Source organism: Cebus imitator, unplaced genomic scaffold (genome assembly GCF_001604975.1).
Source record: "Cebus imitator isolate Cc_AM_T3 unplaced genomic scaffold, Cebus_imitator-1.0 Scaffold120, whole genome shotgun sequence".
NCBI classification, from domain to species: domain Eukaryota; kingdom Metazoa; phylum Chordata; class Mammalia; order Primates; family Cebidae; genus Cebus; species Cebus imitator.
This window is the reverse complement of record NW_016107435.1, coordinates 1,157,016-1,172,991: the sequence shown is the minus strand read 5'-3', so window position 1 is coordinate 1,172,991 and position 15,976 is coordinate 1,157,016. Positions and strand designations below refer to the sequence as shown.

At 41.4% G+C, this 15,976-nt stretch overlaps 1 protein-coding gene and 1 long non-coding RNA gene across 3 annotated transcripts in view; one reads left to right on the top strand and one right to left on the bottom strand.

Moving 5' to 3' along the window:
- LOC119472842 overlaps positions 1-12,249 on the bottom strand; it is a 49,310-nt gene extending 37,061 nt beyond the window's left edge. Inside the window, exons 1-2 of the long non-coding RNA XR_005202018.1 lie at positions 11,967-12,249; positions 11,028-11,069 (exon numbers count right to left, since the gene is read on the bottom strand). This is a non-coding gene — a long non-coding RNA (uncharacterized LOC119472842). The remainder of the gene's footprint in view (positions 1-11,027; positions 11,070-11,966) is intronic.
- A 115-nt stretch (positions 12,250-12,364) lies between these two features.
- Positions 12,365-15,976, top strand: part of MTMR7 (myotubularin related protein 7) — a 118,850-nt gene continuing 115,238 nt past the window's right edge. Inside the window, exon 1 of one of the 2 annotated variants that reach the window (XM_037742403.1) lies at positions 12,365-12,490. Coding sequence is in view for 1 of the 2 variants with exons in the window: in XM_017539627.2 (XP_017395116.1) it covers positions 12,467-12,490 (24 nt within the window). In the remaining variant the exon portion in view is untranslated. The remainder of the gene's footprint in view (positions 12,491-15,976) is intronic. The other variant, XM_017539627.2, reaches the window with a different exon arrangement.

Below are 15,976 nucleotides of genomic sequence, written 5' to 3'. Positions count from 1 at the left end.
TTTTTGTGTTTTTTAGTAGAGCCAGGATTTCGTCATGTTGCCTGGGATCATCTTGAACTCCTGACCTCAAATGATCTGCCCACTTCAGCCTCCCAAAATGCTGGGATTACAGGCCTGAGCCACTGTGCCCAGCTTGAAATGACTTTTTAAAAATACATGTTCTTTATTAAAATATGCAATATGAATATTTATAAAATATTTTTAAAGTTAAAATTGAAATCAATCACAAACCCACCACCCAGATGTAATTGTTGTATCTGTTTATGACTTTTTCTATTTTCTCTCTTTATACACACACACACACACACACGTTTTGAAACAAAACTTAGGTCACACTGTATATACACTTTTGTATCCAGGTTTTTGCTTAAAATATTGCCATGAGCATTTTTCAACGTCATTAAGTATCCTTTGAAAAAATTTTAAAGGCCATATCATATTGTAAATGTGGCCACACCACACTTTATTTAATAATTCTATTTATTTTTGCTATTGTTTCTAATCTTTCACTATTCAGAATGTGACGAGAAGTCCTAACTGGACTAGAGCTAGGACTCAGATGCTTCCAGATTGTTGGGTTAGCAAACATCCTGCCTCCCACACTGCCCCACCACTTGTCTATTGAAATACAATTATTTTCACAGGAGCTGAAGAACTTTCTGAATTTATAAAAACTTGAACCCCGAACAGATATTTGCAATTATCTGAAGAATTAGCTAGTCTGTAATGCAGGCTGCTTACCATCTGCTCCACAAAGGTCCTAACTCCACCCAATGAATGAAATCAATTCATCACAACTGCAAATGGGATAACCATGAAGAACAAATTCTAGCATCAGGATTTGATGTCAGAGGGAGAATGGAAGAGGCGCTGGGTGCAGTGGGCTCACTAATCTTAGAATGCATCCCATTCATGCACCTTGTGGGGAATGGCAACGTGCATGAATAGAAGCACTATGGACTCTGACACTTTGGTGACCCAGAAACTCTGCTGTGGGGCAAATCCTAAATTAAGAATGTCCTGACTTTCATTTCTCAAGACTATCTGCAGTGGGCAGGTCTCTGGCACTGGCATACAGAGGCAGCTTTCTGACTTCACAAGCATTGAAGAGAGCATGTTTTCAGCACTGTTAGTGACTATAACCACAGCGAAAGTCACAATATTGGCAATGGCAGTGACTAACCACAATGGAAGCTAAGTCCCAGTCAAGAATTGGCACAGAAAAACTGTCATGGTGGGTCCAGCTTGGATCACCAGGATGGGAAAAGAAAAAAACTCTTATACTCTAGGAAGTGAACATCATTAGAGTGGGAATTCTCCAAAATGAGTGTGAGTTTGATTCCTGAGTCATGACCTGAGATAGCCTTTTAGCTTCCCTGACATCACATGCTGCAAATTCCCCACAGCTACAGTGGCAGTAGAGAGGAGCAGCATGTTTTAGGTCCCCCTGCCAAGGAATCCTGAGCCAGGTGACTAGACAGCAGGGACCCACCAGGATTGGCTTGTATATACATGTTGGAAATATTTATTAGGAAATATTAGGAAGAAGATGACTCTATCATGAAGATGGAGGCTTCAGGCTGGTGAGATTTTAGGTATTAATATTCATGTGACTGTACTTATAAATTCATGAAACTTAAAGTATTTAGATTTCATAAAAGCCACATTATGATATGTATCTGCCAGGCCAGAATCAGTATGAGGAAGAAAAACTACTGTAAGTATTTGTATTAGTCAGCTAGAGCTGCCATAACAAAATGCCACAGACTGAGTGACTTAAACAACAGAAATTTCTTTCTCACACTTTTGGAAGCTAGGAAATCCAAGATCAAGGTCCAGCAGGGTTCAGTTTCTGGCAAGGGCTCTCTTCCTGGTTTGCAGAAAGCCACCTTCTTGCTATCTGCTCACCTGACTGAAAGAGAGAGAGCTCTGTTGTCTCTTCCTCATCTTATAAGGGCACCAATCCTATTGGATTAGGGCCTGACCCTTATGACCTTAACCTCTATCACCTCCTATCAGGCCCGATCTCCCAATACAGTCATACTGGAGGTTAGTTTCAAAAGACAAATTTTGTGGGAACACAAACGTTCCATCCATAACAATATTTTAAACCAACAGAATTTAATGCAAGAGATTACAAAATTGAGAGAGGAAGAAGGAGGAGGAGGAGGAAAAGGAGGAGGAGGAGAAGAAAGCTTAATAATAAGAGGTACCATAAAAAGGACCATCCTGTTTGTATAGTTACTGAGAATGTTACTATGTCACTGAAGCGATGCCCTATGGTGAGTATTTACATGGGACACAAGTATTTTAATACTCTGGGCTCTTTTGAAAGATCCATCCCTAAATATTTTCCTTATTTCTCATTGCTGATCTCAAATTTTGCTCCTTCCCAGTTCTGGGCATTAAACAAAATGCTGGTCACCCACCTCTACTTGGCATCAATCTGCATATGTGGCCATCTAACCTTCAAGGAATTGAAATTTCCAGAAAAACTGCACAGTTCTGCCCACCTGGAGAAGTGCCCTCCCTTCCATCTTTGTTGGTCACTCCTGAGCAGAGCTGTAATGCTGCAGCATTCAACTTCTGGCTGCTTTATTTTGCAGAAACATCTATAAATCAGGCTGGAACCTTTTCTTTTTTATAAACTAGGTGCATTAAATGCCCTATAACACTGTACGTATGAATTGAGGGAGAGGTGGCATTGAGCGACACTGGGGGAAGACATGGGAATCTGAATCAGCTTCTCATGCAACTCAGTTGGATCTTTAGCATTCGCTTTAGTGGGAAGTCCCTTTTTTTCTCATTGTTTTTGAGACAGGGTTGCCTCGGTCACCCAGGCTGAAGTGCAGTGGTATGATCATGGCTCACTGAAGCCTCGACTTTCCAGGAGGATCTCTTATGCCCTACTTCCTCCTTTTGTTTGAGTGGTTCTAGGCTGTGCTAAGTTTGTGGCATGGTGGATTAGACACTATTCAATCCACCAGTTCACAGGTATCCTCTGCATCTTTTTATCATGAGCACAATGGACCACCTCACACCCACTAAGACGGCTGCTGTCAAAAAAAGCTAAAACCAAAACTTCTCCAGAAAATAACATGTATTGGTGATGACACAGGAAAATTGGAACCTTTCTGCACTGTTAGTGGGAATGTAAAATGCTGCAACTACCATGAAAAACAGTATGACATTTCCTCAAAAAATTAAAAATGGAATTACCATATGACCCAGCAATTCCATGTCAGGGTGCATATGTGAAATAATTGAAAGCAGGTGTCAAGGAGATTTTTGCACACCCATGTTCATAGCTGCATTATTCACAACAGCCAAAATGTACAAGCAGCCCAACTGCCTACAATGAATGGATAAACAAAACGTGGTCTATACATACAATGGAATATTATTCACCCTTCAAGAGGCAAAAAATTCTGATATATGCTACAATATAGACGCACCTTAAGAATATTACGACACATGAAATAAGCCATTCGCAAAAGGACAAATACTATATGATCACATGGTATTTATGTGAGGTACCTAGAATTGTCATATTCATAGCGATAGAAAGTAGAATGGTGATCGCCAGAGGACAGTGGTAGGGAAAAATCAAGAGTTATTGTTTTGTGGGTACAGAGTTTCAGTTTTGCAAGATGAAAAGTGTTTTGGAGATGGATAGTGATGACGATTGCACAACAATGTAAATACGCTTAACACAACTACACACTTAAAATGAAAAATTGTATGTATATTTTACCATATTTTAAAATATCTTAAAAGTTAACACAAGGGCACTGTATGGCTGGTGGTGGGCCATGCAGTAACCAACTATGTGTCTTCAGTTGGAGCTTGTCAGAGGCTCCATACCAACCTCTATCTGCTGCAGTCACCTTGAGTATATCTGGATCTGCTGAGATCAAAAGGCCACTGGGGCAGATCTGTATCCACTATGAGCCAAACCAGCTGGAGAGCCTTTTCGTGCTCTGTGCCCTATACAGAGTTGGTAGCCTTTCTGGATAGCTCAGGAATAGGTTACATCATGTATTAGTAGGGGTGCAAAGTGAAGCAACTTGCCTTTCACATTGGAGAGGCTATTTTAACATGCCCCAGACTACTGCAGATCTCTAGAAATTCACTGAGATGTCAGGGCCATGAATTTTCCCAGAGTGCATTTCCCACCCTCTGATATGTGTGTGCCTTACTTGGACATCTGCCACTTTCTGTTCAACAGGTCTAATCAGCATGTTATTATCAATGTAGTGGACCGTGAGGTATCCTTAGCATAATGTACTGATCAAGGTCCTTGTAAATAAGTTGTGACAGATGAAAATAAACTGCTTATCATGATCTCTCCTCATTGAAATGAACAGACAAGAGTTACTTTGGGAGAAATGCATCTGGTGGGAATGTTCAAATAAATTTTTACATGAACCTCAAATCATTCGATAGAGGTGGAACAGCATGAGCAAAGACATACAAATAATTTGCAAGTGCAGGATATAGAAAGGGACTGGCTGACTAACTGATAACATTTAAAAATATGTATCAAGCACCTGCTAAATGCCAGTGACTTACTTGGCTGAGTTTGTAAAATACAGCAGTCTAGGTCTCAAATGACAGAATAAGGATATAATTCAGAAGGCAATTTTAAACCACTTGAAGGTTTTTAAGCTGGGGAATGATATGATGAGGGTTGCTTTCCATGAAGATTAATCTGGCAGCAGAGGCTAATATTCTAGCCAGGAGGAAGCAATGAGGATCTGAACTAGAGTCATAACAGTGAAAAAGGAAGAGAAGGATGGGATGGAGAAATGTAGTAGAGGAAACTACACCTGTCCTGATATGGGAGCCAGTAGGAGAGATGAGCCAAAAATAACTCCAAGGTTTTCACCTGGAGTAACTGAGATCAATAAAAGAAATAATGAAGTCAAGAGGAGGAGTTGGTAGTAGGCAGGAGACAATAATAAGGCTGATATTATTAAACTGAAGCACCTTGAGGGCAGGAACTGTGATTGTTTTGTTCAATACTTTTGTCCCCAGTGCTTGGCATAAGTTGAACACTCAATAAATATTTGTCATGTAATATGTCATATGCTCAATTTCAGTAAATTGACACATCCATCCATAACAAGGAAGTATAATGATCCCTCATTTTTGCTATTAATTCTATTTTTATTTTGGCCTACCTAAGGCATGAATAAAAATATAGGAAATACTATGACAAATACCCATGTATATGCCAACTACTCAATCTGAGGGATAGATTTTTTTTTAACAGATATTTTCTGTCTTAGTCCATTCAGTCTGCTATAACAAAATACCATGAACAGAATGGCTTATAAAAAATAGGAATATATTTCTCATGTTTCTTGAGGCTGGGAAGTCCAAAATCAAGGCACTGGCCAATTCAGTGTCTGGTGAGAGCTTGGTTCTGGATTCATAGATGGCTGTCTTTTCACTGCAGCTTCACGTGGTGGATGGTGTAAGAGGTTTTTCTCAGGTCACTTTTTAGAAGGGTACTAATCCTATTCATGAGGGTAGTTTAGTAAATCCCCAAGACCCCCACCTCCCAAAGGTCTCATCTCTTAACACCATTGCCTTGGCACTTAACATTTTCACATTTGCATTTTGGGGAAACATAAACATTTAGACCACAGCATTTTTTTGTCCCCATGCCTCCTGAAGTTCCCACTTCTCAAAAGTCCCATCTCCTGATACCATCCTCTTGGTTGTTAGGATTTCAACATATGCATTTTGGGGAGACACAAACACAGCATTATCATTACTCCATCTTATAGGCAAGAAGCCTAAAACTGAGAGTGGTTAAATAACTTGATTCAGGTCATACAGCTCATACATGCCGGAGTTGTGATTTGAATATAGCTCTTTCTGCCTTCAGAACCCATGTTCTTCACTATATCTGGTTTGTGACATGAGGGTTATTGATGGGACATCCAAGTAGAGGTACTCAGCAGGTAGATGGAAATATAATATGGCATGTAGGAAAAGAATCCAGGACTGGAAATACTAATATGGGAATTAACTGCATCCAAGTGATGGTTGAAAGGGTGGGACTGGGTAGTGTGGCTCAGCCTGTAATCCCAGCACCTTGGGAGGCTGAGGTGGGCAGATCATGAGGTCAAGAGATGGAGACCAGCATGGAGAAACCTCACCTCTACTAAAAATGCAAAAATTAGCTGGGTGTGCTGGCGTACACCTGTAGTCCCAGACACTCGGGAGGCTGAGGCAGGAGAATCACTTGAACCTGCGAGGCGGAGATTGTAGTGAACTGAGATCGTGCCACTGCACTCCAGCCTGGATGTGCAGACCAGGACTCTATCCCCCCCACCAAAAAAAGAAAAGAAAGGATAGAAGTTGGAAGGGAATAAGCAAAATAAGTGTTTTGGCTGGGTGCAGTGGCTCATGCCTGTAATCCCAGCACTTGGGAGGCCAAGGCAGGTGGATCACTTGAGGTCAGCAGTTCAAGACCAGCCTGGCCAACATGGCAGAAACCTGTCTCTACTAAAAAATACAAAAATTAGCTGGGAATGGTGGCAGGTGCATGTAACCCAACTATGTGGGAGGCTGAGGCACAAGAATTGCTTGAACCCAGGAGGCGGAGGTTGCAGTGAGCTGAGATGGTGCCACTGCACTCCAGCCTGGGTAACAGTGAGACTCCATCTCAAAAAAAAAAAAAAAAAAAAAAATCAGTGTCCTGATGACACAGACTTGAACTTGGGCGGTGTGCGCTCCTAGAGCGAGAACAAAATACAGGAGACTATTTTATTGTTACTTTAATTATTTTTAAATGTTAAAATATTTTATTTTAAAATGTTTTAGTCTTATATTTAATCAACATATAATTGCAAATATTTATGGGATACGGTGTGATATTTTGATACATGTATACACTGTGTGATGATCAAATCAGGGTAATTAGCATATCCATCACTTCAAACATTGATCATTTCTTTGTTGTGAGAACATTCAAAGTCCTCTCTTTTGGTTACTTTAAGATATACAATGCAATATTGTTAGCGACAGTCACTATACTATGGAATAAAAGACCAGAACTTATTCCATTCATCTAACTGTAATTTTGTACTCACTGACCAATCCCTTCACATACCCACCTCTCCCCTATTTTCCCAGCTTCTGGTAGCCAGTATTCTACTCTGGACATCTATGAGATCAGCTTTTTAAGATTCCACAAATGAGTGAGATCACAGAGTATATATCTTTCTGTGCCCTGCTTATTTCACTTATCATAATGTCCTAAAGGTTCATCCATATTGTCACAACGACAGGGTTTCATTCTTTATGGCTGGATAGTATTTCACTATGTATCTCTACAACATTTTCTTTATTCATCCATTGATGGACACTTAGGTTGATTCCATATTTGGCTATTGTGACTAGTGCTGCAGCAAACATGGGAGGGCGGCTATCTCTTCAACAAAGTGATTTCATTTCCTTTGGATAAATACCCACTAGTGAGATTGCTAGAACATATGGTAGTTCTACTTTTAATTTTTGAGGAAGCTCTATACTGTTTTCTATAATAGCTGTACTAATTTATATTCTTGCCAGCGGTGCATAAGGGCTCCCATTTCTCTGCATCCTTGCCATCATTTGTTATTATGACTATTATCTTTTTGATAATAGTCATTCTGATTGGAGTGAAGTGATATTTCGCTGTGGTTTTGGTTTGCATTTTCCTCATGATTAACGATATTGAGTACTTTTTCAGAGACCTGTTGGTCATTTGTATGTCTCATTTTGAGAAATCTCTGTTCAGGATTTTTGCCCATTTTTAAATTAGACTATTTGGTTTTTCTGCTGTTGAGTTGTTTGAATTCCTTATATATTCTGGATATTAACCCCTTGGCAAATGCACATAGTTAGCAAATATTTTCTCACCTTCTGTAGGTTGTCTCTTCACTCTGTTATTTCCTTTATTGTATAGAAGCGTTTAAATTTAATGTAATCCCATTTGTCTCTTTCTGCGTTTGTTGCCTGTGCTTTTGAGTTCTTACCCAAAAAATTCTTGCCCAGACCAATGTCCTGAAGAGTTTCCCCTATGTTTTACCCCAGCAGCTTCATAGTTTTGGGAGGAGGCTATTTTAAAGCCTTGACTGTTGAGTAAATACTCTTTTCTTGCTGCCCTAGAATTTCCTTTTGGCTCCTAGAAAAAGGGCAGAGCTGACTGCAATCCACTGAGTGCTTTTCCTCCACATCTTTGTCACAGGGCAAGGCCAGCAAGACATTGATACATTGTATCATCAGTTTATACAAATCCTGAAGGAAGAGATGCTTTTATTTTTTTGCGAGGCAGAACCCCAAATGCAGCTCTGAGCCTATCATACTGAGTAATTCCAGATGAGGCTGAGCTTGCTCAGAGATATGTTCCCTCCTCCACTCATAATATGGTCCACTTGGGTTTAATTACGCAGAATAGGATCATATTGAGTTTGTAATCATTAGCAATACCATCCCCAAAGAAACACGTTTTGGTTTCACTGCCAAATCAGAAGTTTGAGTTGCCTCAGGAGAAATGTAAGTATTCTGGAAAAAGTCTTGCAAGTGTTTTTGATACTCTCCTCAGGCTATTGAAAATAATAGGATTCTGGGAAAGTGCCCAGTTAATACCAAGTTTTTATTTTAAAATTCTTTTAGCAATAGTATTTGCAACTGAATTATCTACGTGATAAAAGTTGCATAAGAAGATATTCTCTAGAGGATCTTTGGCAACTTACAATCAAGTAGTTTAGGTCTCTAACATGGGTAAGTGTCCCTAGAGATATTTAAAGACATTATCAACTCCCTCTTTAAAAAAAAATCATGAAGACAAAGGTAGAGACAGTGTATTATTTTCACTCTCTCTCAAATTCTCTTTCCACTTCAATATAGTATAGGCTACATTGGCAAATACTGGAAGGGAGTTCCAGATAAGAAGGATGCTAAATCTGGTAATTGTGATATGGCCAACACCAAGGAAATAAAAGGCAGACCAGCTAAGGTAGTGACAGAGCATGTGGAAATACTAAAGAAAGCCTCAAGAAGAATAGCCTACTTACTGCCTTTTTCCCATTACTTCGAGAAAAATCAATGGATAGACTTAGGATCATGTACTTCTTGAAGTTTGATATTTGGTGTGTCTGGAATGAACCATAGTCCAGAAAGGTGGGCGAGGCTAAATGAAGCTTTAAAGCTCAGTGGCTTTATGTGACAACAACAATTAAAAAGTGTTCTTTTCACTCACAAAAGAATCAGCTGTGGCTTTCCACAGTAGTTCTTGTAACAATGTAAGCTAATCTTGTCTCATTTCATTCCAATGCTGAATAGTTTGGGGCCACAGTTACTTCAAACATGAATAAAAAATTCATTATCATTATTTTGTCTCTCTCTCTCTAAGTAGAAAATTCATTATCATTATTCTCTCTCTCTCTCTCTCTCTCTCTCTCTCTCTGTCTCTCTTTTTAACAGAGTTTCACTCTGTTGCCCAGGCCTGAGTGCAGTGGCATAATCACAGCTCACTACGTCTGCTGCCTCCCAGGTTCAAGCAATTCTCCTGCCTCAGCCTCCTGAGTAGCTGGGATTACAGGTGCACGCCACCATGACCAGTTAATTTTCACATTTTTAGTAGAGATGGGGTTTTACCACGTTGGCTAGGCTGGTCTCAAACTCACGAGCTCAGGTGATCTGCCCTCCTTGGTCTCCCAAAGTGCTAGGATTACAGGCGTAGGCCACCACACCCAGCCTTTTCACTTTAATCTCAACATGTGACCTCCATATCATCAAGACGGGGAAGAGAGAAGTAAAGGGCCACACAGGGGCTTTGTAGGGGTTTGGCCCAGAATTGACAAAAGCCACTTCCACAGTCCATTGGCCACAACCAGTCACATGGCCCCATTCAATAGCAAGGGGGTTGGGTAGTCCCTGTGTTCCCAGGTAGGATAGAAGGGTTAAATATAGATGTATACAGTAATACCTACCATTTCCCGAGGCAAAAATCCCAGACACTGATGATAAAATGAGGGCAACTACAATGTGTCCTGACAAGGGAAGAAGCAGTTTGGTGGACATGCAGGTAACTAGATCTTAATTCTATTGTCTGATATTTTGCTTGATGGAAAAAATAGCTTTGTTGAAATGCACTTATTTTCTATCCAAGAGTCACAAATAGTAGAGAAAAAAAAATAGCCATTTTCCAATTCTGTGTACATAGGCTGATTTGGTATAAATCTGAGCGTGGCTCCATCTGCAAATTACATAGAGTTGGAAGGATAAGCTTTTTTTCTCTCTCCTTCTCATTTCTTGGTCTGGGGCCAGATGGAGAGATTTCTGCTTTGTGAAGACGCAGAGACGCAATATTCATCCTTCTGGACTACGGTTCATTTTAGACACAACAAATATCAAACTTCAAGAAGTACATGATCCTAAGTCTATCCATTGATTTTTCTCGAAAGTAATAGGAGAAAGGCAGAAAGTAGACCATTCTTCTTGAGGCTTTCTTTCGCATTTCTCCACGCTCTGTCACCACCTTAATTGGTCTGCCTTTTACTTCCGTGGTGTTGGCCATATCACAATTACAGGGCTTAATGTCCTTCTTATCTGGGACTCCCTTCAATCTTCCAGGATTTGCCATCATACCTTGAGTAGTATTTTCTAAGTAATTGAATGGTCAGTTTTCCTTTTCTCTCTACTTAGGATGAATATAGCCAACCATTTCAACAATATACTCTCCACTCTCTCACCTTACTGCCCTCCAATTCTTGCTACTTTTTCAATCTCTTCTGCCCTATTAGGTGGTGTTGGAACAGCAAGGAAGTTTAGGGGGCTATATAATACCATAAGTACCAGAAGGCTCTTTGTGGTTGTTAGGGATCAACACAGTTTGTGATGTAATATCTTAACATTAGGCTAAATTGTTCAGACTTACCTCTCTTCATCTACCAACTAGTGTTTTTAAAAAAAACCTATTATAATAAACAACAGGCCAGAGACACTTTCATGCAAAAATTACTCACCAAGTAGACTTTTAATCAACTCACCAGTAGAAGAACAGAACCCTGAAAGCACAAAATTTCAATGTTATTTGCCTGTTTAGAATGTTCCCCTCCACAAAAGTACTTAAGATTCTTTGTATTGAAAGAATTTGGAGATGATAGCTAACTTTGAGATTATCTGGGCAGGCGATTTTAGTTTTATAAACGAGGAGACCGAGGCCGGTGTGTGAGTTGGCACCAGAGCACTCTTGACTCTATTCCTGCTGTTCGTCGGCAAAGGAGAAACTATGCCCTGGGTCAATCACAACATATGCAAATGGTGGTTTATAGTGCTAGTCCTAATTGCCTCCCAAAGTAGTAGGAGGATTAAATGGCAGAAGATGTGTGAAAGAGGGCTCTGGAATTTTTAAAAGAAATTCAATACCACATTATTTGTCGTAATACTGCAATATGTCCAGGCATTGAACAAAAAGAGATAAGCAGAGTCTCTACGGGGAAAAAAAAAAAAAAATCACAATCTGGCCTGAAAGATAAGAGGAAGAAAAAATTGAACATATATTCCAAGAACTATGTAATGTTCTATAAAATTTTAGTTATGGTGGAACATTGTACTCTTAGGGGTGCAAGAAAAAAAAAGTAGAGGACGTTCCTCTGTTTGGCTCTTCCCAAGGGTCTAAATACTAACTATGGCACTAACTGCTGTTAATATCATTAAGTAGGGAAATGGTACCGCATAATGGATGCTTTGTATCTCTATCTCCCAGTTGAGTTGGAGCTAAATAAAGATAGCAAATTAACACCCAACCGCGTGCCAAGGGAAAAGTTCGCCTGCAACAGTGAAGTCGCAGGTGGATGTGAGATGCCTGACTTAGCGCACTTAGCAGGGCGCTAACACTGCTGCTATTATTTCCACCCGCACCCCCAGTGCTATGCCGGCTGCGCCTGGGCTGAAACACACACCTCGAGCCCACGAGACCGTCCTGGTTCTAGAGTGTCTGTGGCAGCCTTCTTTTCCGCCCCACCCTGAAATCCCACCTTCTTGGGACGCCCTGGAAGGAAACCCAGGGGCGGTGTGGAGCAGCGTGTACTTCCCCATCTCTCTTCCAAGAGACCACACCCAACACAAGGCCCTCTTTGTGTCTTGGGGAACAGTGGCCGTACAGTGCTGCGCCGGCTGCCCCTCTTAGGAGGGAGCGAGAGGCCCTGGCCCGTGCGACTCGGACAGAGGAGCGGCGCGGCGGCGGCGCAGGTGGGCGCAGGCGCAGAGATGCTCTCTCTAGGGCCGCGCGGGAGCCCAGGGTCCGCAAGCCGCGCGAGGCGCACCTGGGGGCGGAGCCAAGCCCGCGCTCCGCCCACTCCCGGGCGCGAAGCCCCCTCCTGGCTCCCCTCCCGTCGCGTCGCAGACGCACGCAGGTGCGTGAAGCCGCGCCCGTCGCGGACCTTGCAGACGTGGGCCAGCCATGGAGCACATCCGCACGCCCAAGGTTGGTGGCACCAGGACGGGAGGAGGAGGGACGGGAGGAGATGGAGGAGGAGGAGGGATGCTGAGCGCGCGGAGGCCGACCGCTCTGCCAGGCGCCGGCAGAGCCTGGACCGCGGGCGAGGGAGGAGCTGGGAGCGCCTGAGCATCTCAGGGTCCCGCGAGCCTGACCGTTTTCTTGCTGCCTCCCAGGCCTAGCCTTAGCTGCTGCTGGGTCCGACCTCTTGGTTTGGGGGCGCACAGTAGACACAGGGGTGGAAGGGAGGGAACCTCAGTTGTCTGCTAGCAACTGGCTGTTGATCAACGCTTCTTTCTCCTGGCGCGAGGCTTTTTCCTTTAGCTGTTGGCTGCTCAGAGCAGTTGAAAGGGAAACAAGCCTTTCGGTGACAGGTGGAAGGAAAACGAGCTGCAGGCAGATGGGCTCCTGCGCCTGGAAGCTTGTTAAATCTAGGGGATCAGGCCCACTCGACTCGGCCTTTTCAGTCACCATCCTTATCCTCACTGTAGCAGCTGCAAGGAGCCTTACACAGAAGGGATGATCAATATTCACTGTAGGTTGAATGATGGTTGTTGCCCTTTCCAGCGTTTTGTTCGTTAGAGAAAAAGATGCAGCTTATGGATTCGTCACGCACTGGTGTGTTTTAAACAACACCAGCTTTTGCTAATCAATAGAAGCGAATGGTCCCTGATCAGTCCAGTAAATTAACATTGGAAACGTTAACTGATGTATCAGTAGTTGTACTGATAATCTAATTTAGAATGAAAATGATGATCGACTTTGCTGCCTAATAAAAACCCTAAAGGACTGAAAATATATTTTGAAATCCTATTTGCTATCTGTTGTTACTACCACCACAGCTCCTTGCCTTTTCCTGGAAGAACTTCCATTTGAAATGTAGGCCCGTAACAGATCAAACTTAGGTCAGCCCACTCATTTAAGAGGGGTAGGGGCAGTTGCTTTATATCCAGCAAGAATTCATTCCTAAATTTTGGAATAGTTCCTGAGTACTTTTTTGTAAAAGCAGTTTAAAATTATCTCATGTCATTGGAAGAAGAAGTCTTTTAGTTTGCTGGAGAATGTCAGTTCCAACAGTAAATTTAAATTGTATTGATTTTGCACTAGGGGATTAAATTGTCCTTTCACAATCAGGAAATTGTAAACTTAGAAGACAGTGCTATAAACCACAGGATAGGTGGCTCAAAGCTTTCAGAGTTTAAGTGGTACTAAATAATTTATTTCAGAAGGACAAATTTAACTCATGGACTCTGCCCTTGCCAAGGGCATTCTTTGTTCTTTTATGATGAGGCAGGTCCTTTGTAAAAGTGATATCTGATGTGGATGTCAATAGCAAGAATGATAGGGTGACATGGCAGTGGATGCCACTTTCGGAATATGAATTTGGGGAGACAAGGCCTTTTCTGTATACAAAGACGGTGGCACAAAGTCACACGTAAACCTGAGTCGCAAGAAATGTTTTCACTTACTCTTAAAATTGGTGTTTATCGATACTCTCTAAGCAGTGCAGTACTTCAAGTCAGAAATCTCCATTTATCTGGAAATGGGAAGAAATTGGGGGGAAATAGAAAATTGTCTGAAGTGTTATTGAATTGGATGGGTCATTAACATTTGGGATAATGCCAGTGAAAAAAATTAGAAATTACAGAGGTTGGATGGATCTGATTCATTTATTCATTTATTTTATTCCACAAGCATTTAGAATCTTTCATGTGCCAGGCTCTGTGTTGAGTGCTGGGAACATCCAGGAATTCACAGTCTGAAGGGGAGGCAGTTGTAAATATGTCAGTGTATGATAGAGACATGTGCAAGGTGCGATGGGTAGAAGGGGAGACTGGCTAGAGGATCAGCTCTGCCCTCAAGGGCAAGGGAAGCCGTCTTAACATGGAAGGACTTAAGAAGGACTAGGAGCATTTTCGAAGGTGGTCATGTAGTTGTATAAATATATATTGTAATAAATAATTACAACTCTAAAGAAGCTGAAAAGAATAACAAAGATAAATGATTCCTGGATGTTAAATAACTTCCTCCTTTTGTTTTACATTTTTAAGAGCAAAGTTAATTTTAACAGTCTAAATGAAAAAGAGAACAAGATTACTTAAGGAGCATGCAGAGTTAAATATGTAGTTGTTACTAGTCATATTCATCTTATTATTTGCTTCCATTATACTCTGGTGAAACTATAGGTAAATTTCCCTCGATTTCATGGTTTCATGTCTTGGGTTTGCAAGGAGTATATACAAAGTGTGTTTATTTGGCCCATTGTGTGTTTAAAGCAATATTTACCATGTGGGCAGTAGAGTTTTATTTTAAGAGGAAAAGAATTGTATGCATGTATAACATACAGTTACTTTTCTGTAACAATGGAAGTCATTCATTCACTGACTGTAGACTGTGTAATATCCATGGCAGCCTCTGTGTTCTGCTTTAGTCTCTGGAGTGCAATTTAAGGAGACAGATGCACATGCATAATCTGGAATGCTTTGTACATATTTCTTTCTGAGGGTGTGTGTGTGTTTAACTGAAGCCTTTAACAGAGCATATGCTAAGCAGAGTGTTTCTCTTCCAGAGTGGTTCCTCTAGAGAGGAAAAAAGTTCTAAGGACAAGCTGGCTTGCAGTTGAATTAAAGCAGGGACACCAAGTATTACCTGTACTCATCCCAGTTAACTTCTAGGTTTCTACTTCACTGTCTGGCTTCCTTTACCACTCTGAAAACTCTGGCTTCCTTCACCACTCTGAAAACTTCCTTTACCACTCTGAAAAAAAACTCTGGCTTCCTTTACCACTCTAAGCTGGAAGCTTAGGCATAAATTGGGTTCAAGTACTGCTTAATTAAATGAAAAGACTTCAGGACTCCTGGAAGTAGCGTGAAGTGTTTGTAGGATTTAGTTTGGTACTGGATTCAGGTGAATGTGTCCAGGATCCTGGTAAGTGATCTCTACTTTGTATACTTTGGTCTTTCTGGAAGGCATTTTTCCCACGTGTAAATTTGAGTTATGAAATAGAATACGTGATAACCTCCAAAACAGATGTTGTAAATCTCTTCTCTTCCTTTCTACACCTACCCTCTAGTCTGACCCTGATTGGTCTCCTCATTTACTTTTTTGCTTTTCTTGAATCCCTTTTTCACAGAGGAGCCTGGGTGGTGCTTTTATGTCTCAAATGTATCATGCCACTTCCCTGCTAAAATTCCTAGGTAGCTTTCCTTTGTACTCAGGATATGAAGTGAGAATCCCCAGAATGGCTTGTAAGGCCCTGTGTAGACTGAGCCCTTCCTATTTCTCCAGCCTTGTTTTGTGACAGTCTTCTTATTCACTACCCTCTGATACAACTTGCCTTCACAGAGTTCTCCCACAGGACCAGTTGTTTTCTGCCTCAGGACTTTTGCACTGTTGTTCAATCTCGGGGAACATTAATTCCCACTCTTCACCTGGCTAAATACTTCATCCTTCTAGTTTGAAATTGTGATTTCA